Genomic DNA, 24,833 nt, shown 5'->3' on the forward strand with positions numbered 1-24,833 from the left:
CCCACATAAACCTCAGGAATCCTCCCAATCAATCAATTAATCAGTGGTATTTATTGACTGCTTACTACATGAAGGGCACTATAGTAGGCACTCGGAGAGTACAGTGCAACAGAATTAGTGGACATGTTCCCTGCCCATAACGATCTTATAGTCCTCAGGGGAGACAGACGTTAATATAAATAATTTATAATATGTAATTTAAAGATGTGTAGATAAGTGTTTGGGATTGGGGGTGGGATGAATATCAAACATCCAAATGTCACAGATCCAAGTGCTCAGACGACAAAGAGGTGAGAGCAAGGCCGGGAAAAAGAGGGTTAATCAGGGAAGGCCTCTTGGAGGAGATGGGACCTTAACAATGCTTTGAAGTGGAGAGAGTGGTAGTCTGGCATCTCTTGACGGGGAGGGAATTCCAGGCCAGGAGGAGGATGTGGGAAAGCAGTCGGCGGTGAGAGAGATGAGATCGGAGCACAGTGAGTAAGTTGGCCCTAGAGGAACGGAGTGTGCGGGCTGGACTATAGGGTGAGCTGGAGGTAGGCCAGTCTCCCATTGCGGAAATGGGAGGCCTAAGCATTTAGTACAGTGCTCTGCCCCCCATAAGTGTTCATTAAATAGCATTGATGATTGAAATGGGAGGTGCCAGGGAATCGCAGAGGAGCCCTCAAGCATCCTTATTGGGATCCCTTCTTCCCCAGTGGGAAATGGGAGATTTAAGCACTTAGTACAGTGTGGCATCCACGGTAAGCATTCAATAAAGAACAATGATTGATTGAAATGGGAGATGCCAGGGAATCTCAGGGTCACCCTCAGGATTCTTACTGGGATCCTCAGCTCACAATCCCAGCTCCCCTCTGTGTCTCCATGGACTGGATAACTCAGCACGGCAATGCCGGAAGTTGAGGGTTGGAGCTGAGCCCCGCCATGGGGAGCCGGACGAGGGCTTCTCCCAGCCTTGGCCAGTAGCTCCTAAAAAGGGAATTAAAGGGAAAACCCTTCAGGTTTAAGGGTCAGGGTTGTGGTTGTGCAATACTCTTTGGCTGACTGAACCGTAAACTGAGGAGTGCTAACTGTTTCAAGCTTCTCAGTCTAAGATTGGAAAAAAGCAGAACTGCAGTGACCAGCCACTAAATTTGCTGTGCACTGCCCTTTTCTGTTTCACTCTTTCGTGTTATATTTTCATTATTTTAAAGAAAAAAGTTGTCTTATGGCACAGACTCCCTCCCTCTGCACTGGTTGCAAGGTTCAGATTGGAATCAATCACAGGCAAATGAATGGGAAGGGCATGGGCCTGGGGGTCAGAGGATCTGGGTTCTAATCCTGGTTCTTTATTGTGACTGCTGTGTGACCTTGGGCAAGTCACTTTACTTTTTTGGGCATCAGTTACCCCCTCTGTAAAATGGGGATAAAAGCTGTGAGGCCCCTGCGGGACATGAATGTATTTAACTTGATTATCTTGTATCTACCCCATTGCAGTGCCTGGCAAGTAGTAAACATTTAACAAATACCATAAAAAAATGAGGAAATTCCCAAATCAAATTTTCTGTAGTCATTTCCTGTTTGGGATATCTATTAGGTAATGTAGTGTTGCCATGGAAGCCTTATTTGGGGAATTTCTAGACTTCGGGGTGTTTAGTATTTCAATTAGTTATGCTAAAACCATCTTCTGGTTTTAAAAAGTATCAAGAGCAAACGGTTTGGTTGTTGTGGGACTCCAGTCCCACCCTGGAAGAGATTTAATTCTAAGACCAGCCCTCAGAGTCGGCGTGTCCCTCTGTGTTTTCCTCAGAGGTCTGTGTTTTCCTCAGAGGTCTTTCGTTTCGTTCCATCTTGACAAAGGCCATTGTGTCTTCCTGATTCTGTGTTGGCCACATGGCCCTCCCTCCCCCCCGGCTGGCTTGCCCTGGCCTGAGTGGGTGACCGGGGTGGGGGTGGGAGATGGAGAGATTGTATTTCGTTCCAGATGGTGTGGGCTCCTCGGGTGTGTGTGTGTGTGTATGTGCGTGTGCGTGTGTGGTGAGGGGGGGAAGGGGTGAGGTGTGGGATTTGTTGACTTGCTTGACTTTTCTGGCTCCAGTGGGGAATTTCTTGATACAATGGATTTTTCCTCTTCGGGGTGGGGGGAGAAAGAGAGAGAAGGAGAGAGAGAGAAACAGAAGGAGAGAGAGAGGGAGAAAGAGGGGGAAGAGAGAGGAAGAGGAAGTGAGAACCGGTAGTAAGGAGGAAGAGGGAGGGATGGAGGAGAAGGAGGGGGGGGAGAAAAAAGGGAGGGGCAGAGTGAGGGAGGGAGAAAGAAGGGGAGGAAGGAATGAGAAAAGGGGGAGGGGGAAGAGAGAGTGTAGAGCCACAATAGACACAGTCTCCAGCTCCATCTGGGCAGCACACACTTTGCTGTGTTTACCTGGTCCATTGATTGGTGTGTAAACACAGCCAGCGATGGAGGATTCTGCACCGGGCCTGGACCCCCAACCGGGGAGCTGCGTTGCTCGGAGATGAGAGCAGATGCAGCAAACACTTTAAAAATGTCTTTTCCACCTCATTACTCTGACCCTCATCAGAGTGGGTGGAACAGGGAGTTCAGAGCTGCCAACCAGCCCGAAGAGAGACTGCAAAGCGCTGCCCGGTTCCCCGATGAAAAAATGCGTCTGCCGCCCCGGGTCTAGAGATGCACGTTTTGCCATTTGGTTGCTAAGTCCGACTTTTAAACCCCAGTAAATCCGGTCCTGGAACTGGGGAGATCTGGGTGGAAAGGGAAGGGGTCTTGGAGGTTTGAGAGGTGGGACAGATAAGAGATAAGTGAGGACCAAATAGAAACCCATCCATTAGTGGTTATTTATTGAGCACTTACTTTGTGCAGAGCTCTGTACTAAGTGCTTGGGAAAGTATGATAAAGTAGACCCAGTCCCTGCCATCAAGGAGTTTACTATCTAACCTGGGAGAAGGACACTAAAATAAAGCAAACAGTCCCAAGAAGCAGCATGGCCTAGTGAATAGAGCATGGGCCTGGGAGTCAGGAGGACCTGGGTTCTAATTCCAGCTCTGCTGCTTATCAGCTGTGGGACCTGGGGCAGCTCACTTCACTTCTCTATGCCTCAGTGATCTCATCTGTAAAATGGGGATTAAGACTGTGATTCCCCATGTGGGACCTGGACTGTGTCCAACCTGTTTATCTTGTATCTATCCCAGTACTTAGTACAGTGCCTGGCACAGAGTAAGCGCTTAACAAATACTAGTAATAAAAAAATAATGTACAGGTAGGGGAGGCAACCAAGTATACGGATATGTGTATAAGCGCTATCATGGTGGGAGGCGTACCTAAGTTTTTAGGGCTTTCAGAACCCCTCATGTGGAATATCTTGCTGTTTATTTTTTCTGGGGAATTAATTGACTCTTTAGTTAGCGTAGAATGGATGAGAGAAATTTCTGACCCATCTTGACTCTAACCTTCCCTAGAGGCACAGTTCCCTCACAGACCCTTACACCAATTATGAAGCCCCGTACTTTTCCTTCTCAGTGTCCAGTCCTGATCATTAGCAAGACCCTGCCCTCCTCACCACTGAGATAGGAGCCCAGTACAAAGGCCAAGGACCTTACCAGAATTTAGTTTTGATACTTTCCCTTCCGTTCAAATGAAACACTGCCCTAGCCCCCCCGACCCTGATTGATCTCTCAGTTAAACGTCTTCTGCCTGACTCACCTCGCGTCCATACCCCATCATCCACATTTCTCGTCTACTTTGTCTTTAGGTTGTAGTGACTCTGCCAACCCCTGCTAACTCCTCAATCAATCAATCAATCAATCATTCATATTTATTGAGTGCTTACTGTGTGCAGAACACTGTACTAAATGCTTGGGAGAGTACAATATAACAGAGTTGGTAGTAATGATAATAATAATAGTAATAATTACGGTATTGGATAAGAGCTTACTCTGTACCAGACATTGTACTAAGCACTGGGGTGGATACAAGCAAATTGGGTTGGATACAGTCTCTGTCCCATGTGGGGCTTACGGTTTCAATCTCCATTTTACAGATGAGGTTATTGAGGCACAGACAAGTGAAGTGACTTGCCCAAGGTCAGACAGCAGACTAGTGGCAGAGCTGGGATTAGAACGCATGACCTTCTGACTTCCAGGCCTGTGCTGTATCCACTTTGCCATGCTGCTTCTCTTCACGTTCCCTGCCCACAACTAGCTTACAATCTAGAGGGAGAGACAGACATTAATATAAATAATAATGTAAACTCCTACCAACTCTCGGTAGTTGGTAGTTGGTGGGGATGGCTCTGCCACTTCAGAGTTCCTATTTCCTGCAGCTTCTAGAAGGAGCCTCCAGATCCCGGGCCCGACTAGGGAGTCGGCCTAGTCCTCCGAACAGGATACGATTCCCCCAGCCAGTCACGCACAGGTGACATTGACCGAGTTTACCTTGGCACCTGCCAGAACCAGAATGACCCCTGGGGCCGTGGGAACCGGCAGGGGTCAGAGGCAGAAGGTCTTCCCGGGGAAGAAAGGGCCCCTAGGGAATGCACTCCTCCTCGGGCCACCCTTCCAGCAGTAGAAGTGCAACTACCAGTTGGGCGGAAAGGGGACCGCCGGGTCTTTCTCTGAAGTGATGTGTGCAGAAAGGTTCCTGGTTATTTTGGGTTATGAAATTTTCCAGTTCTGGCAGAGTTCACTTGTCCAGACCGGTAGGCAGATCTCAGCCAGTGCAGATGGAGCAGAACGGAGGCACGATTTTTGGGGCGCGCCCCCTCGGAGCACGGAGGACAAGGCGGTCCCCTCCTCACTGACCTTCGTCTCCGGGCTGCCTCTAGTGGGAATGACCCAAAGTCCAGTTACAGGAGCCAAAAGGCCAACTCAGTACCTACTTCTCAGCATCCGGGCGCCCGCTGGGAGCCAGCCCAGTGCCCTGGCGCTGTTCATGGGATGAGACTCAACCTCCCCGCCCTCCCCACCCCCCATCCTCACAACGTCGAGACTAGGACCGCTGAGGAAGCCAAGTCCACCGGGGAAGACAGGCAGGGCCCGTTCAACAGCAAAGGGCTCTGGGAAACAGGCTGGCCTGCCCTCCTCTCTTCGGACGCCCAAGGCGTCTGGGCCCTTCGGAGACCTCAAGGAGGATAGACGGAGAAGTTAGGTCAGAGCCCAGAGGACTTTTCTGGGGTGGAAGTACTTTGTGTCCGTGCCCTGAGCTACAGAACTGCCAGGGGAGGGGCCCAAGTGCAGCTGCTGTGCTTCACCCTGGGAAGGTCAGACACAGGCTGTGCCTGTTTGCGGTGCAGCTGAGAGGCTGTGTGTGTGTGTGTGAGTGACTCACGGGCGTTCCCATGTTAGCGAGGCCGCGGATGAAGACAGGACAGTCGGTACCAGTGAGTGTGGTGGCTCAGTAAGGGTTGGGGCTGGATTGCTTCACCCTAGGGAAAGTCTGCGTGCAGCTAATTAGCCCAGAGGAGCAGTGGAAATAGCTGAGAGAGGCATCAGAGAGCGAGAAGGAGGCGGGAGGGAGTTGGGAGTCCATGTGCAGAGATTCTGAGAAAGCAGGAAATGGCCTCTGCTGAGAGTTGTTTTTTTACCACGTCTGCTGTATGAAGCACAGATTCTGACTTCTCTCCTTAGCAGACTGTATTCACTACTCATACAGATGAGGTCGTCGGTGGGTCCTCTCTCTCTTTTACTCCCCCACACCTTCCCAACCTCCTTCATATTTTATTTGAGTCTTCCTCTGTGGGCAAATGGAAATGGCCGCCGAAGCCCAAGTTTGAGGGATAGAGCTATACCTGCCTTCAGAACGTCATCTGCCTTCAGCCAGAGTTTGGGCAGGTGGTGGCGGGTATCCCTTTAAGGTCTACGCAGCAGTACCAGTTTCCCCCTTTAAAGTCCCCACTTCCCATTCCCCAAAAGCCCCCCTCTTAAACACACCCACACCCACACCCTGAAGGACTCTCTAACACTTCTTTGGCCTTTTGCCTCTGACTCTGAATTCAACCCCTTGGTGAGATATTCATCCCCCCTCCCAGCCCCACAGTACTTAAGAACATAGTAATATTCTTTATATTAATGTCTGTCTCTCCCTTACACTGTAAACTCACTGTGGATGGAATGTGTCTCTTATATTGTTATATCGTACTCTCACAAGTGCTTAGTACAGTGCTCTGCAAACAGTAAGTACTCAATAAATACGATTGACTGACTGACTAAACATTCCCTGATCCTTGTTTTCCCTCTCCTGCCTCTGCTCTAGTGCAGCTCCCATGCCTGGAGTCATTTCTTTCAGAAATACACAGTAATCTCCAAACTAACATGTCCTTCCAAGCTCCCGGGGGTGATTTGAGGCCCCAGAGATGATATTACATAGGAGTCTGGGAAGCTGGAAAGCACACCATGGAATGGGGTCAAATGGAACTGATAGAATTACTGCAACAGAATCACAATGTAAACAGGTTAACCAATCTAGGCACATGCTACATGTGTGCCTCTCTTTGGGAAAGTGACGGGGGAGCGTATGTGTATGTGTGTGTACATGTATATGTGTGTACATACATGCCTTTTCTTCTCAGGCAGATGGGGTAGCCTTTGATTCACAGAGTCAATCAGTCATTCATTTTTTTTTTTTCTTTTCTTTACTCAATATGAGAATCTAGATGTACAAATTCCAAAGAGACTAATTTCCCTTTAGGGTTTGAATTGAGGGAGTGCCCACAAGCTCTCAAACCCCAATCCCTTTTTTGATCCTGGGCAGAAATAGGCCAGGAGAGGTACCTTCTGCTGGCAAAAAGGAGAGAGAGCCAGGTTTTAGCCCACTTCCAATCCGAACTCCACCAAACAGCTTCAGAGTCATAAAATAACATGACCCAGACCTCAGAGACGTTTGCTGAAAAACATCAAAGAATGAACCAACCTGAGCATGGAAGATGGGTCCCAAAAACCAGCCTGATTTCAGGACAATGAATTGGTAGGACAGTTTCAGAGAAAATAACTAAGAGACGTTATCCAGAATGAAATGAGCACAAAGAAATATGACCTACAAGAGTTTGGAAAGAAGCCTTCCCCTTTACTCTGCTTCAATCAGACCTTATTAGAACACTGTGGCCAGTTTGGACATTGTGCTTGGAAAGGGCCCTCTGAAAAAAGTCCTGGGAAGTGCAACAAAAATGATTAAACGACTGAAAAAAGGGCCTTGAAGGTAAAGTTACAGGAATTGGGATAGTTGGGGTGGGAGAAGAAAATAAGCGCTCAATAAATACGATTGAGTGAAAATAAATCAGTCAGTCAATTAATGGTGCTTATAGAGCGCTGACTGGGTGCACAGCACTGTACGAAGCACTTGGGAGAGTCTAACACAACAGAGTTGGTAGACATGTTCTCTGCCCACAATGAGCTTACATTCTAGAGGGGAGGCAGACAGAATAAATAATTTATAACATATAAGTGCTGTGGGGCTGGGGCAAATACCAATTGTCCAGATGTCACATCTCCAAGTGCTCAGACCACTTTGAAGGTAGAAGGAGATGGGTAAAAGGGGACTTAATTGGGAAAGACCTCTTGGAGGAGATGTGACCTTAGAGAAGGCTAAGGGGTGGCTTTATGGTTGTTTTCCAGATCTGTAGGGAACCAAAATAAAAATGGATTCAAATAAAAGCAGGCGAGGTTCTGAAAGGGTATAAGGAGAGACTTGGTTGTCAGAGTCAGGGTGATCATTGGATGGATTGGAGGCTGGTATGGGGTTTCTGGTATGGAGGAAGGAGGGAATTTAAGGATCGGGGACTTGTCAGTGTGTAATTTTGTCCTTCAAAATCTCTTTTCCTCTTTTCCTCCCCATCCCCAGACAGGCCAGCGAGCCTTTAGTTCTGGGGGCTGATTTGTCACTGACAAATTTATTATTATTATTATTATAAAGTGCTTAGAATGTGTCAAGCACTATTCTCAGCGTTGGGGCAAATACAAGTTTGCCAGGTCCGACTCTATCACCATCTAACGTGGGGCTCCCAGGCTAAGTAGGGAGGAGAAGTAGTATGGCCTAGTGGCTAGAGCACAGGCCTGAGAGTTAGAAAGACCTGGGTTCTAATCTCAGCTCTGCCACTTGTTTGCCCTGTGACCTTGAGAAAGTCACTTCACTTCTTTGGACCTCAGTTTCATCTGTAGAGAAACCTTCCTTCTGGGTTTAAAAATCTGGAGCGGGAAATTAAGGGGCAGAATCATATGCCTAATGTGGAGGGAATTTAAAATGCTGACACTTGACTTCTGCCTACCCAGAACTCAAAACACTCTTTGTGGGCAGGTCCTTCCTGGCCACTGAAATATGTATTTTGAACATGATACTTCTGGTGTAAAACACAAGTAGACATCTGTTTTCGGAGCTGACCTCTCTTTCTCTACTTTCCTTTAGAGGGGGGCCTATGGGCTTCTGGGCTTAGGAAATCTCTGAGCTGCTCTGGAAAGTGGGCAATGGGTTTGAAAATAGTGGCTTTGGAGTTCAGGTTGGGCTCCTGAACTGAACCTCCCTATCTATTAGAGAAGGCAGAAAATAAATCACAGGACTCCCAAATCAGAATCTAGGAATAAGAATCCCCTTATGCACCTGAAATTGCTGATTACAATGATTTGTGGTTAGAGAAAGAAGTGATGTCATAAGAAATAGCCCCCAGCATCATTGCTAAATCCCCAAAGAGTTCATCTTTTTAACCTTTTTGACAGGTGTCCACCGCTCATTTCTGCCTGGTCTTCCTACATCCCAATTTTTGCTTCATTTCTGTTTTCCAGCTGCCCAACATGTTCGGTGACCTTCGCTCAACGTTTATTGCCCTGATGATTGGCTCTTACGCCTCTTCGGCTGTTACTTTTCCGGGAATCAAGGTGAGGATGTGGCTGTTGAGGCTCGGGCCCATTTGGCCATTTGCGTGGAGATGGCGAAGGGGAGGCTCCTGGGAGTCCCCACCTGCAGAGGAAAAGAATGTCCGGCCTACGGTTCAGTCCCACCGCTGTTTTGACAGGATGCATCTGGGGAGGGGATTATGACAAGCCAAAGCCACTGGAGCGGGGAGGAGGGTGTATAGCTTTAGGTGGTTACTCTTAATAGTTTTGCCTTTTGGTTTTGGGGGTGCCGGGGGATTGATAGTGCTTGCACCCCCTTGAGAGAGCCACTCTCCCTCTGTCCTCCGTCCTGGCAGTGTGGTCGATAAGCTGTTGATTCTCCGTTCACTTCCAGGACTCTCACAAAGTTGGTTCAGCTGTTTCCCTCCAATTCAGAAACTCAAATGTTCTAAGTCACCCAGGGGTCAGGGTATAAAAAACACTAGGCAAACCACAGCAGCTGGGGCAGCCCTCTTCTTCCTCCTCCCACCCCAGGGCCCTAAAGGCTGTTTCTCCATCCTCTAGAACTCTCAACAAAGTCCCCTCCTTCCTGTTGGATGTGAGGAGAATGCGGGAAGGGGGGGCGGTGGGGAGTTCCCCAGGCCCAACGCCCACATGGAGAATGAGGCGACCTCATAGCTGGGCATACTTGAAAAGTCTCTGAGTGCCTGGGCATGGGTAATTTCAACCCTCTCTCCCTGGGTTCTTCTTGGAAAGAGGAGCCAATCCTCCAGGACATATGGGCTCCATAGCCTTGGAGGTCACTGCTCCCTACAAGAGGTGCCAGGGACTCACAGTGCCCCCACACTGGTGCCCAGGGGCACCGGCTGTCTCCTTTTCCTGCCACCCAGCAGCTGGCTGCATTCCATTTGGCCGCCCAGATTCCAATCGCACACCTAGCTCTCCCCCGCCGCCTCCTTCCTCCGCCGTCGGCAGCTTCCTCGGCTAACACAGGTCGCTTCCGTGTTGCCGCTCTTGGGCTTCCCAGGTCATCTACGACTACGATGTCTCGTTCATCCTCATCCTGACCGTCTGGGCCTGCTGTGCTGGGCTGGTTTTCTTGAACTGCTTCTTCAACTGGCCCCTGGAGCCCTTCCCGGGACCAGAGGACATGGACTACTCGTAAGTATAGTGAGATCTCCTTCCCGTACATCGGTGTGCACTCCCGTCTCCCCAGGAGCATCCCCTTGACCCCTTTCCTGCCGGCCCCCAGGGTGAAAATAAAGTTCAGCTGGCTGGGGTTTGACCACAAGATCACCGGGAAGCAGTTTTACAAGCAGGTGACCACCGTGGGACGGCGCCTGAGCGTGGGGAACTCCATGAAAAATCCCAAGGAACATTCGGCCCTGCAGGAGGGCAACAAGCTCTGCCTGTCAACTGTTGACCTGGAAGTGAAGTGTCAGCCAGACAATTCAGGTACCTTGAGAGTGGGGCCCTTTTAATAATAACCGTGGTATCTGCCAAGGGCTAACTCTGCCAAACACTGTACTAAGCACTGGGTTGGATACAAGCAAATCAGGTTGCACACAGTCCCTGTCCCGTATGGGGCTCACAGTCTCAGTCCCCCTTTTACAGATGATGAACCTGAGGCACAGAGAAGTGAAGTGATTTGCACAAGATCACACAGCAGACCAGTGGCAGAGCTGGGATTAGAACCCATGATCTTCTGACTCTTAGGCTCGTAGTGTATCCACTACGCCGATGCTGCTTTTAAAAGCAGGCCACCACATGTCTTTCAAGAAGATCTTGGGGCTCCCCAGACCTAAGCCTCTCAGCTTTGCGTTCTCGCCAGGGCTGGCAGTTCCTGGGCGGTTCATCTCTGTCCTGGTTGGTGTTTGCTGGCACCAATCAACGGTATCTCTTGAGCACTTACTATGTGCAGAGCACTATACAATAGAGTCGGTAAACACGGTCTCTACCCACGAGGACTCTAAAGACTGGTTCCGTGCTCCCGCTCCTGTCCTATCCCACGGCGCAAGTCCACTCTCCCCTTCCACCCCTGTCTGTACTCTGTGGGCAGGGACTCTTGGGAAGCTCAGGACTCAGAAGCTAAAGGCACGGGGTTTTCAGACCTGCTAATCCTAATAATAATAGCGATGGCTTTTTATGGTATTTGTTAAGGGCTTATTGCGTGCCAGGCAATGTACTAAACATAAGCTAATCAGGTTGAATCAAGTCCCTGTCCCGTGTGGAACTTACAGTCTTAATCTTCGCTTTACCGATGAGGTAACTGAGGCCCAGAGAAGCAAATTGGCTTGCCCAGGGTCACAAATCGGACAAGTGGCAGATCCAGGATTGGAACCCATGTCCTTCTGACTCCAAAGCTTGGGCTCTAGCTCCTGGCCCCAGCTTCTTCTGCTGGTTTGGGTATGGCTGCATCCCTGCCTAGATCCCCGCCTAAAACACCTGCTTTGCCCACTTCCTCCGGTCTACCCCCGCCAGATCGGCATACAAGATGCCTGCGTTTGCGTGATGACGCCGCAGAGGTTGAGAGCTGACAGGAGGGGCCCCGAGCTTGACCGGGCTTTATTCCAACCACCATTTTTGCTCCCCACAGCCACCCCCTCGTTCATGCACAGTGTGTTCAGCCCAATTCTCCTGCTCAGCCTCGTCACCATGTGTGTCACGCAGCTGCGACTCATCTTCTACATGGGAGCCATGAACAACATCCTGAAGTTTCTGTCGGATGGAGACCAGGACGCAGGTAAGTTACTGCCAGAAGGGCTGCCCACCAGCCTCCTATAATAACCGTTAAAACGGTGATTTTGGGTAAGTGCTTACTATATGCCAGACACTGCCAAGGTCATCAATTCCCGTGGGAGACTCACAGTCGTAAGTAGGAGGGATCACCCCCATTTTGCAGATGAGGGAAGTGAGGCCCTGAGAAGGTAAATGATTTGCCCAATGTCACACAGCAGGCAAGGGGCAGAGCCGGAATTAGAACCCAGGTCCTCTGACTCCAAGGCCCGTGCTCTGTCCAATAGGCCATGCTGTTTTGGACCTGGGAATGTGGGTATGGTTGCTGGTCCCTCTAAGGGGTGGGGATGGAAAAGGGTGCCCGGTGATCTCGTGCAGCGGGCCTGGAACGGAGCAGCCAAGGCTCACAGCAGCCGCAGTCAGCCTCTGCCCAGCTGGAATCTGTTCTACTGGTCCGAACCAGCAGGGCGATGAAGTCACTAAAATAAAGGTGAAAGACTGAGTGTCGGATCTCGTTTCACCAAAGCCTTCTGGGGATGTTCTTTCATGTCCTCAGAATCAGGGTTTCCCTGTTTGGGGTGTGGAGGTATTTTTTTTGGGGTGTGTGTGTGTGTGTGTGTGTGTGTGTGTGTGTGTGTGTGTGTGTTTGAGGCTGTAGGGGGAAAGTTGATCTGGGTGAGTGTGTGTTCGTTAATGACTTAGATCAAAACACAGTACAGTACAGCCTACTCCACCTAGCATTTAATAAAAGACTGTGAATCAAATCTAAACACTCACATTTCCCCTGAGGAAACTGAAAGCCTGAAGTGTGTGCAGACCGCATGTTTGGAGGTTGAGAAGTATGGGGCATTTTTTTCCGGAACCTCTTGGTTAGACAGCGCCTCCTTTAAAGCTAAATAAGCCAAGATAGCAAACTCTAAACTCCTTGAAAATGTCCGGAATCGCCCAACAGGATGAGGCAGAAATTTTGTTGCGAGGGCGATCCAGTCGGGACTTGTTGAGCGTGGAGTACGCCGAGCCGATAGCCCAAGAGTCACTTTTCCAAAACAGAAGGCGGTCCCCAGATAGGTATCTCCACAGGAAAATACAATTGTTCAGGTTTAGCGCCGTCTGAGCCTAGACCCTGACAGATGTGTTCACGCATCTTCAGGCATGTCAGGGGCAAATGGGCCCGTGAGTCTTCTTGGGTTTGTTTTTTGTTTTTTTTCATCAGTTCAAAGAGACCTGGTTTAACTCTCAAGTGCAACACCCGTTCCTGAGGGCAGTTACCTTGTTTATGTGTATGGAAAGGCATTCAGTGCCAAAGAGGAATTCCAGAGTGTTTTTTCCCATGTAAATAGTGAAACTCACCCTTGTATTCCCAGAGAGGCAGGCAGACGAGGAGATCTGATGAGTAGAGGGAAAGCTGCTGGTTTTCCCCCTGGCTCACTGGCTGGAGGCTCTGAGCCGCTCTTGGCCTTGGGGCTCCTGGGACCTTGCCTGACATGAGCATTAAGGGAAGTGGTCCCGCCTTGTCGCTGCCTGCCTGGAGTTGATTGAACCGGGGACGTGGAAGGAGAGGGGTTCTGTGGCCTCCGAGGGAGGCCGCTTATACCGGGGGCTGCCCCTGGGGCTGGGTGGGGCTAAGGCGGTGGTTTCCACCCTGCTGTGGGGCGTCTGAGGGTCACCTCTTCTACCCCGTGGGGCTCAGTGACTCGGGAGAGGCGATTACTGCTGTTGCTATAGTGACCGGCGGGGATGAGTGATTCAGGCCGTCCTCCATTCTCACTTCCCCCTGCCACTTCCCCTTCCCGTTCCGAGCCCACCGACCCTGATTCAGCAGCAGTGGGTGCGGCGGGAGACCAGCGTCGCGTGACCGAGTCACGCCTGGACGTGGAGAAACGTCTCCCGTCTGCCGGGTCTCGTGCTCCAGCGGCCATGGCTGGCTCAGCCCCGCGGTCGGTCGGATGTGGGAAGGCGAGCCGATCCCGTTCCTGCAGGGAGCTGTCTATAGGTCAGGTCCTGATGTGAAACCAGGCAAGCCGAGGGCTCCGGGCCGACCCGCCTCCTCTCCTCTCTCTCCCCTCCATGCTCTGCTTTGGAGATCTCCGCAACTAACCGCTCTCCTTTTGTGCATTTTCACATTTGCTTTCTCAATGCCGCTAACTTCACTTGATGGCAGTGATGGCTACAGGTAAGCTGGCTCACTGTCTTCTGCATCTTCCCTCGGCCCTGCCCAGCCGGCTTCTGATCGGTCGATCGATGGTGTTGATTGAACGTTGACTGGGTGCAGAGCACTCTCCTAAGCTCTTGGGAGAGCACTCTACAATAGAGGTGGTAGACACAATCCTTGCCCTTGAGGAGTTCGTATCTAGGAGCCCTCTAACCCCTGTGCGGGCAGTGTGAAATAAATGTTTGTCTGAACGCTCAGTGCCAAGTATTCATGGTCAGCTCCTGCCTCTCATCAATCCATCAATCAATCAGCTGCATTTATTGAGCACCCGCTAGGTCTCATGCGTCCTCATTGGCCAGAATTGACTAAGGTTATGTTGTACATTCAGGAAATTCCCATTTCAACATCATAAAGACTGAAAGTCTTCACTCAGCTTTCTTCAGTGATTAACGGTGCATTCCTCCCTGTTCTCTCGTCCTGATTGTTAAAAATGAATGAATTCTCTGACTTTTTTCTTCAGATTTCACCCCATCATATTTTCACAGTTTCAAAGGCAAATTGACTTACTGACATTCCTGGAATAGATGATTGAGACACAGGAACTATAATTAGCTCTTACTTCTGAGTGAGAGGGGAATTTCAGAGCAGAAAGCCACACAGCTGTTCTTAATTAACTGTAGTTTTTGTTAAACGCTTACTATGCACCAAGCACAGTACTAAGCGCTGGGGTAGATAGAAGATAATCAGGTCCCTCACAGGGCTCACAGTTTGTCAGAGGGACAGCAGGTATAGAATCCCCGTTTTGCCGATGAGGCCCAGAGAAGTGAAGCGGCCAGGTCACACAGCAAGTACGTGACAGATCTGGGATTAGAACCGATCCTCCGACTCCAGAGGCCCATGTTCTTCCCGCTAGGCTTCTAAGTCCCCGAGACTTTACAGAGCCCTTGAATTTCAGACAAGAGCGCTTCGCTCCTTCTGCCCTCTCGCGGCCCGACGTCCTCACGGTTTTGTTCCCGTGGGATTGCCCTCGTGACGGGTCTGCTCTTCCTCTTTAGTGGGTCTGTACACCTCCATCTTCGGCGTCCTGCAGCTACTCTGCCTGCTGACGGCGCCAGTGATCGGCTACATTATGGACTGGAGGCTGAAGGAGTGCGAAGACGGCTCGGAGGAGCCGGAGGAGAGAGATGCTAACCCGTACGTAGCTTGGGGGGTGTGGCCCAGCCCCTCTCCCCCAGTGGAGAGAGGATGTAGAGTTTGACAGAGGCTGACGAGGCAGTTTTGAGGGTTTGCATCAAAGGTTAGATTAGATTAGCATTATCTGAAGCCTCCAAGCCTGGACTTAATGTCAGCGTGGGCCGGGAGATCCGGAGCCTGTCGTAGTGAATTCGAAAGATCTAATTACAGCCAACTTTGGTCCTACACGGCCTGCACCTGCACCTCTTCCTCACCCTTCCGCTGTTCACTCTCTGCCCCAGGGTTTACCAGCACTCCCTCAAGGGATAACTGGGGGACGGGCAGAGAAGAGGAAACTCCGATCAGTCATTTGGAGGCTTCCAGTCTCTATCTTCCTGAAGCGGTTGGTGCCAGTTGGTGGTTAAAATGACGTTTTAATTCAATTTTAGTTTATCCATTCCATCTCTCACTTATGCACAAACCACCAAGAGGCAGCTGTGTGCCCCCTTCTTAGATTGCCTCTCTCCACATCTGGATGCAAAATTACGCCTTCAGGGAATGTAGCTGTGAACTCCCCTGGGTTCAGGATTGGGGTACAGGACCCCAAAACAAGCTTTACCACAGAGTCTTGATGCTTCCAAGAGGGAATAGAGGAGAAGGACAAGGTCAAACAGACCCTTTTATAACAAGGTACAGACAGAGGTTTTCTCAAAAACAACTTGCCAAGTAGCAACCTTGTCTACGTGTGTGTGCTTGTGTTTGTCTCCTTCTCCACAGAGGAGAAAAGAAGAAGAAACGTGACCGACAGATCCAAAAGGTCTCCAACGCCACAAGAGCTTTTGTGTTTACCAACCTGCTATTAGTAGGATTTGGAATTACCTGCCTCATTCATAATCTGCCTCTACAGGTGGGTACTTTTGAAAGGGACTGCTCCAGAGAGCGGGATAGAGGGCCCGGGCTGGGGACAAGGAAACAGAGGGTGTTCCCTGAATACAGTCCCTTGCCCGAGCCTGAACAGCGCCCGCTGCATTGTAAAAGCAGGCCCAGCTTCGAACCAAACACTCGGGTCCTCTCTAGCCTGGGTAGGACAGAAGGTGAACCCTTGATCCTGCTTTTTTATGTAGGATTCCCTCCAGTGTGAGATGGGTTTGGATGGTCCCAGAATCTGAGGCATATTTCCAGGATTCAGATAGAGTTTGCGTAAGTCTGGAATTTGGTGGTGGCAATTTGTTGCCATTGCATTTCCAGATTTCCTAGCTGTGAGGGTAATGGCGGAAGCCGCTGGCATGGAAGCCCAGGCGGGAAGCACGGGGAGGAGAGGGCACCTGGGGCAAATAATCACTGCCAAGTTTGGTCTTGGGTGAAAGCTATTTATAGGGACAGTATTTCTGAGAAGTCTCATGACCTGGTGGAAAGAGGCCTGGGAATCAGAAGAGCTGGGTTCTAGTCCTTGCTCTGCCATTGGTTTACTTTGTGACCTTGGGCAAGTCACTGAACTCTGTGTCTCTGTTTCCTCATCTGTAAAATATAGATTGAATACCTGGTCTCCCTCCTATTAAGACTGGGTATCCCTTGTAGGACAGGGACTGTCTGCCCTTGATTGATTTTGTCTACCCCAGCACTTAGTGCAGTGCTTGGCATATAGTGCTTAACACTATAAATGTTTAACAAATATATTATTTTTATTCTTATCATTGTTATTTTTATTAAACCGCTTCCTCCCTGAGGGAACTGAGGCACTGAAAAGTTACATGACTTGCCCAAGGTCACCCAGCAAGCAAGTGGTAGAGCCAAGATTAGAACCCATGTCCTCTGCTTAAGGAATTTCCCCTGGTAATACATTCCTAGGGGGTTTTGGAGGGAAAGAGGATCAGTTCAGTTGTTTATCATTCACATTGGCCAGATGTACAGAGGAAAAGTGGCTTTAAAAACTGGATGAGAGAGACTGAATATGAAAACGAGTGTCTATGTTCAAATTCTCATTCCGGAGCACAGAAAGAAGCTCCAACCTGTCTAGCCTCTTTTGCATCCTCCCATAGTCCACATTCCGGGAATCAGGTCCTGGCTGCTGAACAAGCTGGCTGGACCTGGGAATGAAGCACTTTTCAGCCACTTATTTTTTTTTCAAACAGAGCAGTTAGGTAGTGGGTGGGTAGTTAGGAAGGAAGGACACCTTCGCTGTGAAGAAACCTCAGTCAATCAATGAATGGTATTTATTGAGTGCTTACTATGTGCAGAGCACTGTACTGAGCACCTGGGAGAGTACAATCCAATAGATTTAGCAGACACATTCCCTGCCTATTAATGAGCACACAGGGCCAGATGGATACACTGGGCTTTCCCAGAGCGAGGATCAAACTCAAGCAGAAGGGTCAGCAGGTGGGAGGAAACGGTTCTGTCCACTGGACCTTGTCACCTGCTTCTGTTGAAGCATCAGGAAAGGCATTGCCCCACTGGGGCCGGTGGTGACTGGGGGAATTTTGGGCACGAGGTCTGTGGAAACCTTAAATCCTGAACCTTAGAGGAAGGGGACTAGGTGAAGAATTGATTGTACTGTAGAAGTTCTCGAGGTTCCCCCAAACCTCCAGGGGTGCAGTTCCACACCCCCAGGATGGCCATTCCCTGCAGGGAGAATAGGCGGACGACCAGGTGCGGGTCCCCTTCAGGACGGGCCCATGGGGTCCGCCTTCACCGACCAGGACTCCAGCTACCCTCACTCTCTGCTTCCTCCTCAGATCCTCTCCTTCATTCTGCACACAGTCGTGAGAGGATTTATCCACTCCGCCATCGGGGGTCTCTATGCTGCTGTGTAAGTCCGACCCCACTGGGAATCAGACCCAGCCTGGAGACTCAGAAGGGAGGGCCTGAAGACTAGGGAGACGGGTGATGGGTCCCGGTCGGTCCGGTGGCCGAGCCCCAACTTAATCCCTGGCCCCGGGCAAGCAGAGGGGGTTACTGGAGGGAGTGCCCTCCGGGGGGCTGGATGCCGGCCGGGCCGGGGACTCGCGGCTGCCAGCGAGGGCGTGGCGCCAGGTGGGGAAGGTGAACCGAAAGCCAGCCAGGGCTGCATTGGCCCCAAGGGAGGGGGCAGGAGGTCACTCTGTCCGGCTGAGGTATGCAACTCCAGCTCAACTCCCAGCGGCTGGATCTGGCCCAGCTGAGAGGGCTCACTGGGGCCCTGGGGAGGGGCCCTGTTAGCAGAGCTGTGGGGAGAGGATCAAGGGGGGTAAAAGAGGGGAGCAGGGTAGGGCAGGGGCACTGCCTTTCACCCTCACTTGAGATTTTTTAAATGTGAACTTCCTCTGGAACCCAAATGACCTCTCCAGGATTTCTGTGGACGAGAGACCACTGTCTATGATTTCAGCCAGGCAAACTCACCCAGACCTGGATGTTTTGTGACTCTTCCCGCTTACAGCTTTACCCCGGGGCCTTTTGCTGTCCCCATCATCACTTCCCACCGGGAAACCCGGTCCGAATCTTATAAAACTGTCAGCAAGTGGCTGGCGTTTTTTCCCGAGGTCCGAGGGTGGGCTAGGGCTGGGCTGGGCCGAGGCGATGGTTCTGGATGGAGCGTACCTCGAAGGCCCTCAGGAAGCTGTTGTTGTTCTGGCTAAGCGCTGAGCCGGGAGCTGTTGCCGGGTCTCCAGGATTGTGCAATCTTTCATCTGACTGGGGAGCCACGGTGGATTTGGCGAGGGTTCCAACCTGTTCCTCAGACTTGTTTTTCATGTGTCCTCCCCATTGCACAATATTTTCCAGTGGGCTTTGCCAGTCCTGCAGGAAGGCTGTGTGGCACCTGTGCAGGGTGGCGACGTGCCTGGGCGGGGATGAATCCGGTGGTACAGTGCTGGAGGGAGCCTGACTGACTCAAGCTCCTCCTCTGTGTGTGTGTTAGGGGAGAGGCCGGGGGGGATGTCTAACCCCCCTACCCCTGGCTCTCTCCCAACAGATCTTCAGAAAATGCTACCCACAGGGTCCCGCTTGGCAATCAAACCAGAAATAACCTCCAGTGGGGCTGTTTAGCGGGAGGGAATCCAGGGCGGGAGTAACGCCCGGCCCCACTCTGTCTGGCACCTCCATTCCAGCCACTTAGCCCAACTGCTCCCTTGCGGCCGCCCTTGCTCCGGCCTAGTAAGAAGGCACACCCTGGGGCTTGGGCTCGGCTTGTTGGCCGCCTGGGCCCATCTAGAAAGCTAGCTGGGCGTGATTCTAGGGCCTTCCCTTCTTCCCTCCCTCCCGCCTACTCCGGGGAGGGAGGAGGGGGAGCCGGCGTCAGCTGCTAACGGCCCTCGGATTTGCTTTGGACAGATATCCCTCGACCCAGTTTGGCAGCTTGACGGGCCTGCAGTCTCTGGTCAGCGCACTCTTTGCTCTCCTGCAGCAGCCGTTGTTCGTGGCAATGATGGGGCCTCTCCAAGGGGACCCCTTTTGGGTAAGGAAGTGGGGTTTGGACGGGGGGACCTCCTAAATCCTGGGGAAGGAGTTGGCTCCCCGCCACAGGGAGCCCTAGGGCCGTGGGAAGAGGGAGGGGGTGGGCTAATGTCCTGTGGATGGACTTCCTCCTCTGGAGTACTGGAGCCCTCACTAAGGGGAATTCTAGGAACCAGCTCTACAGCAGGGGCTGGTGGCATCTGAAGGCAGGGAGCGCTCCTCATCACCCAGGGGTTTAGTACTTCCTGGCCCATGAAGTTCAGCCTCTGTCTGGATGGGCACCGGCGATTTTGTGGAGGTCAAGGAGAGGGAGGGGGGCCTGATCCTGGCTCAGCCCCATGAGGTCTTAGTGGGATTGATTAGGGTGCATAATCAATCAATCGATAGTATTTCTTGAACGCTTACTGTCTATAAAACATTGCACTAAGCGCTTAGGGGAGTAGAATACGCCTAGTCCCAAGAGCGGCTCCGGGTCCCCCTCCCAGACACGTCAGTATGGCGGGAGTTCTCGCGCCCAGGCGAGGGTGCTGAGCACAGCGTGGGCGGGACCTGGCTTACAGACTCCCCCCAGCCCGGGGACTGGATGGCGCCAGCTCACGAGCAAACTCAGTTGGGCTTGGGCGAGTGTGGATGCTCTTTCAGAACTTCCGAAGCAGCTCCATTTTCAGCATTTTGGATCGGCGAGGCCAGCTTCGGGGCCGAGAAGCTGCCTGACTGGAATGAGCCTTTATGCGCCCGTGTGATGTTGGGGCACCAGCCCCAAGGCCTCCCCTACAACCCCCCAAGGCTGCTGGGACTACAGCTCCCAGCAGTCCACGGGGGCAGTCCCAGACACGAAACCCAAGTCCGCTTCTTGTCTCGGCTCAGACTCATCTCTGATCTGATTTTTAACCTAAATTGGGCCCTGCCACTGCCCTTGGGGGCCCCGGGCCTGGTGGAGGGTCAAGGTGGGAGATTTCTGCCCTGATCCCAGTCCCAGACTGTCAAGTGTGGACTGTGGCCTGGACCTGGGAGTGCTGGCTCTCATCAGTATTCAGGAGAATGAGGGCGGTCCCCATTCCAATCTCTCTCCCCGGACAGGTGAACATCGGGCTCCTCGGCGTCAGCATGCTGGGATTCTGCCTGCCCATCTACCTGATCTGGTACAAGGGGCAGCTGGAGAAAAAGCTGAAACAGAAGCAAGAGGATGACAAGCTCTTCCTCAAGATCAATGGCACGCCTAACCAGGAGGCCTTCGTGTAGTGCCTCAGAGCCGCCGTTTGACGCACAAGGCCGTCCCTCGCCACTTGCTCCTCTTCCACTCCCACAGCGGATGCCTTTGGCCCCCTTGGGGCCAGCCTGGCCCGGCCTCTTCCCACACCAAATGATCCCAGAGGAAATCTGCCCCTTCCCCGACCCCTGTGATCACATCCCCTCAACCTCCAACCCTGTCTCTTTTCCCCATCAAGTTTTCTTCTGTCTTGGAAACCGCTACAGCCCATCTGCAACTCAAATGGTGGTTCTCTGGCCGGGCCCTGAGAAATGGGTCCGGGGAGGAGCCTCCGCCTCGGAGGGGAGGTGAAGGGGACCCAGGACAGACATTTCCTTCTGCCACAGGAGAATGGGTTTGGGGCAGCCATCCTCCCCCCAAGAGGCTGAGGGGAGGGGCCCCCACCTCCTCCCGCCTCGCTGACCATGAGAAGAATGGAGTCTGGTCCCCCCCTCAGCTGGCAAGTTTCTGGGCTCTGCCTCTGGCCAAAAAGAGGGACGGGAGCCCAGCCACTGCCACCTCCCCACTTTCTGCCACACGAGGCTTCCCAGTGAGACCCAGACTACGGTTACCCGGGAAGAGCTGCGAGGCCCGGGTCTCCATCTACTCCCCGGCCGCTCCGCGGGGGAGCGCGTCTCTGAGGAGAGGGTCTCTGAAAAAAGAAGGACCAATGAGGGGGCCCAGAATCCCACCCCTTCCCGTCGTTGGTGCTAATGCCTCTTTGTCTCACTCGGATCCCCAAGCAACTGCTCTCCGTCTCCCAGCTGCCTCCTGCACGTGGGACCCTGTGGGTTGGGATGGGGCGACTACTCCGAAGCCCCAAGCTTACGAGACCCTGCAACCCGCCATCCGCATCTCCCGCATCCCACTGTATCTCGCCAGCCTCTCTCTGCGCTAGACGAAGCATGAGCCCGAAACGGGGTGCCCGGTCCGGGGGCTGTGCCCCTAAGACCTGCAGAAGGCCAGGCTGAGAGGATGCCTTTGAGGGGAGGGAGGGGGCTTGGAAGGGCTTCTCCCCGCTTAGAATGCAGGGCCCGGAGCCTCAACAAGGGAAAGGAGGTCTGCCCTAGCCCCACTCAGCAGATGGAGGGAAGGGTCAGGTCTGGTCTCAGATTTGGGCAACCAGGCTCCAGGGAAGAAAGGAGTATGTGCATGGGGGGGTGGGGGGGTAAATGGGGGACCAGGCTCTGCCCCGCCCCCTACCGGAGCGCCAGAGGTACCTCACTGCCTGCCTTGCGCCTGAGCAGCTTTGTGGGGGGTCAGGGGCGCCCCCTGGTGTTGCACCCCCGAAAGTGTCTGTGGCCGTTTACATGCAGCGGCGTGGCCTCTGCTGGTCTCGCCCACCTGCCCACCCACCCTGCGAGGGGCGTCCCCTCCTCGGGCGACTGCCCCCTCCCCTTCCTTGCATTCGTTCTTCGGGCTCAATAGCACTGACCCTCGCTGCCCCTCTGCAACGGGCCCTCGTTTCCCGGGCCCTCCCAAGAGGCCCGGGAGAGTTTGGGGGTATTTGGTTTTTGTTTCTCGTTCTCTCAAACGCCTCCTGTTTTGTAAAGCAATAAATTTGTCCTCCTCGTGGTCCAGAAGGCCGCGTTCTTGATGGACGGCATGCTGACCCAAAGAGATTGAAGCAAGAATTCTCCCCAAAGACCAACCCCCTCTCCCCCACCAAAACGGTGTCCATCGAGCCCTCGGTCATTTATTAAGCACCCTTTGTTTGTTAGCCCTTGGGGAGGAGTTTGAGTCAGAAGAACAGGCCGTCCTTCCCTTTAAGGTATTTACCATTTATTTAATGCGGGGGGGGGGGCGGGCGGTGGAGGAGCCCAATACAATTTCCTTAAAACTAGGCAGAAAACAAGACACGGAAGCAGATAGTCACACAAAAGTTACATAAGAAGAGTCGTTGAAGAAACATAGTACGGGGAGATGTGCCGAAGTTACTAATGATGGGAGGGGCAGGGAGGGGAAGGCGTGCGTTCACCTGGGAAGATTTCCCAAAGGCCATGTTTGCAGGAAAGTGGCTCAGCACTTAGATCTGCAACCTCCAGGGTAGGGAGAAGGGACCCGGGGTTCCAGGCCTATTCCAGCCTCCGGGATCTGTAACCCCTTGCTCCATCCCTGGTTGGCGAGCAGCTGGCTCGCAGTTCCATCTTTGTTGCCATTCATTCCATTTTTTAGTGAGCGCTTACTGTGTGCAGAGCACTCCAAGCACTTGGAAAGTATAATACAGAAATAGAGACAATCCCTGCCCACAACGGGGTTACAGTCTAGAGGCAGGGAGACAGACATCAATATAAATAAGTAGAATTATGGATATATACATAAGTGCTGTGGGGCAGGGAGGGGGGAAGAACAAAGGGAATGAGTCGAGGTGATGTGGAAGGGAAGGGGAGCAGAGGAAAAGGGGGTTTAGTCTGGGGAGGTTTCTTGGAGGAGGTGTGCCTTCAGCAGGGCTTTGAAGGGGGAAGAGTGATTGTTTGGATCGATTGCCAGACATGAGCACTTTTGGGGTTGGAGAGGGAGGCTGAAAGAGGAGGCCCTGACCGGCCAGTGTTTGATTTGTAAGGTTTTTGTTTTCTTTTTTAAAAAAGGATCGGGACCTTGGCTGGGGTGCAGGCCCCGGGCCAGGTACTGTTCTAAGCACGGGGGTGGATACAAGGTAATCGGATTGGACACATTCTCTGTCCCACACAGGGCTCACAATCTTAATCCCCATTTTCATCTGAGGGAACTGAGGCATGGAGAAGTTAATTGACTTGCCTAAGGTCAACAGCAGACAAGTGGCAGAGCCGGTATTAGAACCCATGACCTTCTGACTCCCAGGCCCGTGCTCTAGCCAATAGCCCTGTTGGCGGCTGGGTGGCTGGGAGGTTTAAAGGGCGGAAATTCCTTCTCTCCCTTATCACCCCCAGTCGACGTGGTGTAGCTGTAAAGTCCACAGGAGACCTGCTGCCGCCTCTCAGCCCCCCACCCAGAGCTCTCAGATGGTCAGTCAATCCAGCAATCAATACTAAGTACTGCAGCAGAAGCCCTGGGGAGAGGACAAGAGAGCCCATAAATCTGATCACTGCCATCAAGGAGCATATAATCTGGAGGAAATAATTATAATTATGGTATTTGTTAAGCGCTTAGTATGTGCCAGGCACTGTACTAAGCGCTGGAGTCGATACAAGCAAATCAGGTTGGACACAATTCCTGTCCCACATGGGGCTCACAGTTTTAGTCCCCATTTTGCAGGCGAGGTAACTGAGGCACAGAGAAGTGAAGTGACTCGCCTAAGGCCACACAGCAGACAAGTGGCAGAGCCGGGATTAGAACCCATGACTTTTGGACTTTGAGGCCCGTGGTCTGCCCACTATGCCATGCTGCTTCCCCCAGCATGCTGGAATCTCTGCCCAGCCCTTTATCTTTGTCACTGCCCTCCACCCCCCAAAAAACAACTCTCACACCGGTGTATTTTGCCTGGGGAGGGTTCCCAAGGAAGTCAGGTAACCTACACTCCCACCTCCAGAAAGGGTGAAGTGCGGTGAGGTGAACACTCTCTCCCCTCAGCAAGAGACCAGATGGGGGCTGCCTGCTTCCTGGAACTTCGGGCTTGGAAGGAGAAGAAGGGAAAAGTCGATCCTACACCAAGGTCAAGATCTGCCTTTGAGATGCTTTCATAGGAGCGATAGTTTAATGTAAACTAAGTCTCCCGTACCTTTAAATGTCCACTATTCACCCCACCCGCAGTCCCAAAGCACTTATGTACATATCTGTAAGTTATTTTAATTCAATTGTATTTATTGAGCGCTTACTGTATCCAAAGCACTGTTCTAAGCGCTTGGGAGAGTAGAGTATAACAACAAACAGACACATTCTCTACCGACAGTGAGCTCACAGTCTAGAGACGAGCTCACAGTCTTAATGTCTGTAAACTCTTTGTGGGCAGCGAATGTGTCTGCCGACTCTACTGTATTGCATTCTCTCAAGCAGTGAGGAGAAACAGCATGGCCTAGGGGAAAAAACACTGGTCTGGGAGTTAGAGGTTCTAATCTCGGCTCTGTACTTCTTTGCTGTGTGACCTTGGGCAAGTCACTTAACTTCTCTGTGCCTCAGTTACCACAACTGTAAAATGGGATTAAGACTGTGAACCCCATATGGGACATGGACTGTGTTCATCCTGATTAACTTTTATCTAATCCAGTGCTTAGTACAGTGCCTGGAACATAGTAAGTGATTAAAACAAATACCATTTTTTAAAAGTGCATAATAAATACCACTGAGGGATTGATGGTTTCCTGC

General features: G+C 51.9%; 1 protein-coding gene across 3 annotated transcripts in view; it reads left to right on the forward strand.

The window, feature by feature from the left end:
• SLC43A2 (solute carrier family 43 member 2) overlaps positions 1–22,132 on the forward strand; it is a 47,132-nt gene extending 25,000 nt beyond the window's left edge. Inside the window, exons 6-15 of one of the 3 annotated variants that reach the window (XM_029082127.1) lie at positions 8,761–8,853; positions 9,839–9,972; positions 10,064–10,266; positions 11,408–11,554; positions 13,709–13,720; positions 14,755–14,893; positions 15,650–15,779; positions 17,608–17,681; positions 19,181–19,304; positions 20,384–20,545. In XM_029082127.1, the coding sequence (XP_028937960.1) occupies positions 8,761–8,853; positions 9,839–9,972; positions 10,064–10,266; positions 11,408–11,554; positions 13,709–13,720; positions 14,755–14,893; positions 15,650–15,779; positions 17,608–17,681; positions 19,181–19,304; positions 20,384–20,545 (1,218 nt within the window). Of the gene's footprint in view, positions 1–8,760; positions 8,854–9,838; positions 9,973–10,063; positions 10,267–11,407; positions 11,555–13,708; positions 13,721–14,754; positions 14,894–15,649; positions 15,780–17,607; positions 17,682–19,180; positions 19,305–20,383 lie in introns of all 3 variants that reach the window. The other 2 variants (XM_029082128.2, XM_029082129.2) reach the window with 2 other exon arrangements.
• Positions 22,133–24,833: the final 2,701 nt, after the last annotated feature.

Source organism: Ornithorhynchus anatinus, chromosome 17 (genome assembly GCF_004115215.2).
Source record: "Ornithorhynchus anatinus isolate Pmale09 chromosome 17, mOrnAna1.pri.v4, whole genome shotgun sequence".
Lineage (NCBI taxonomy): Eukaryota > Metazoa > Chordata > Mammalia > Monotremata > Ornithorhynchidae > Ornithorhynchus > Ornithorhynchus anatinus.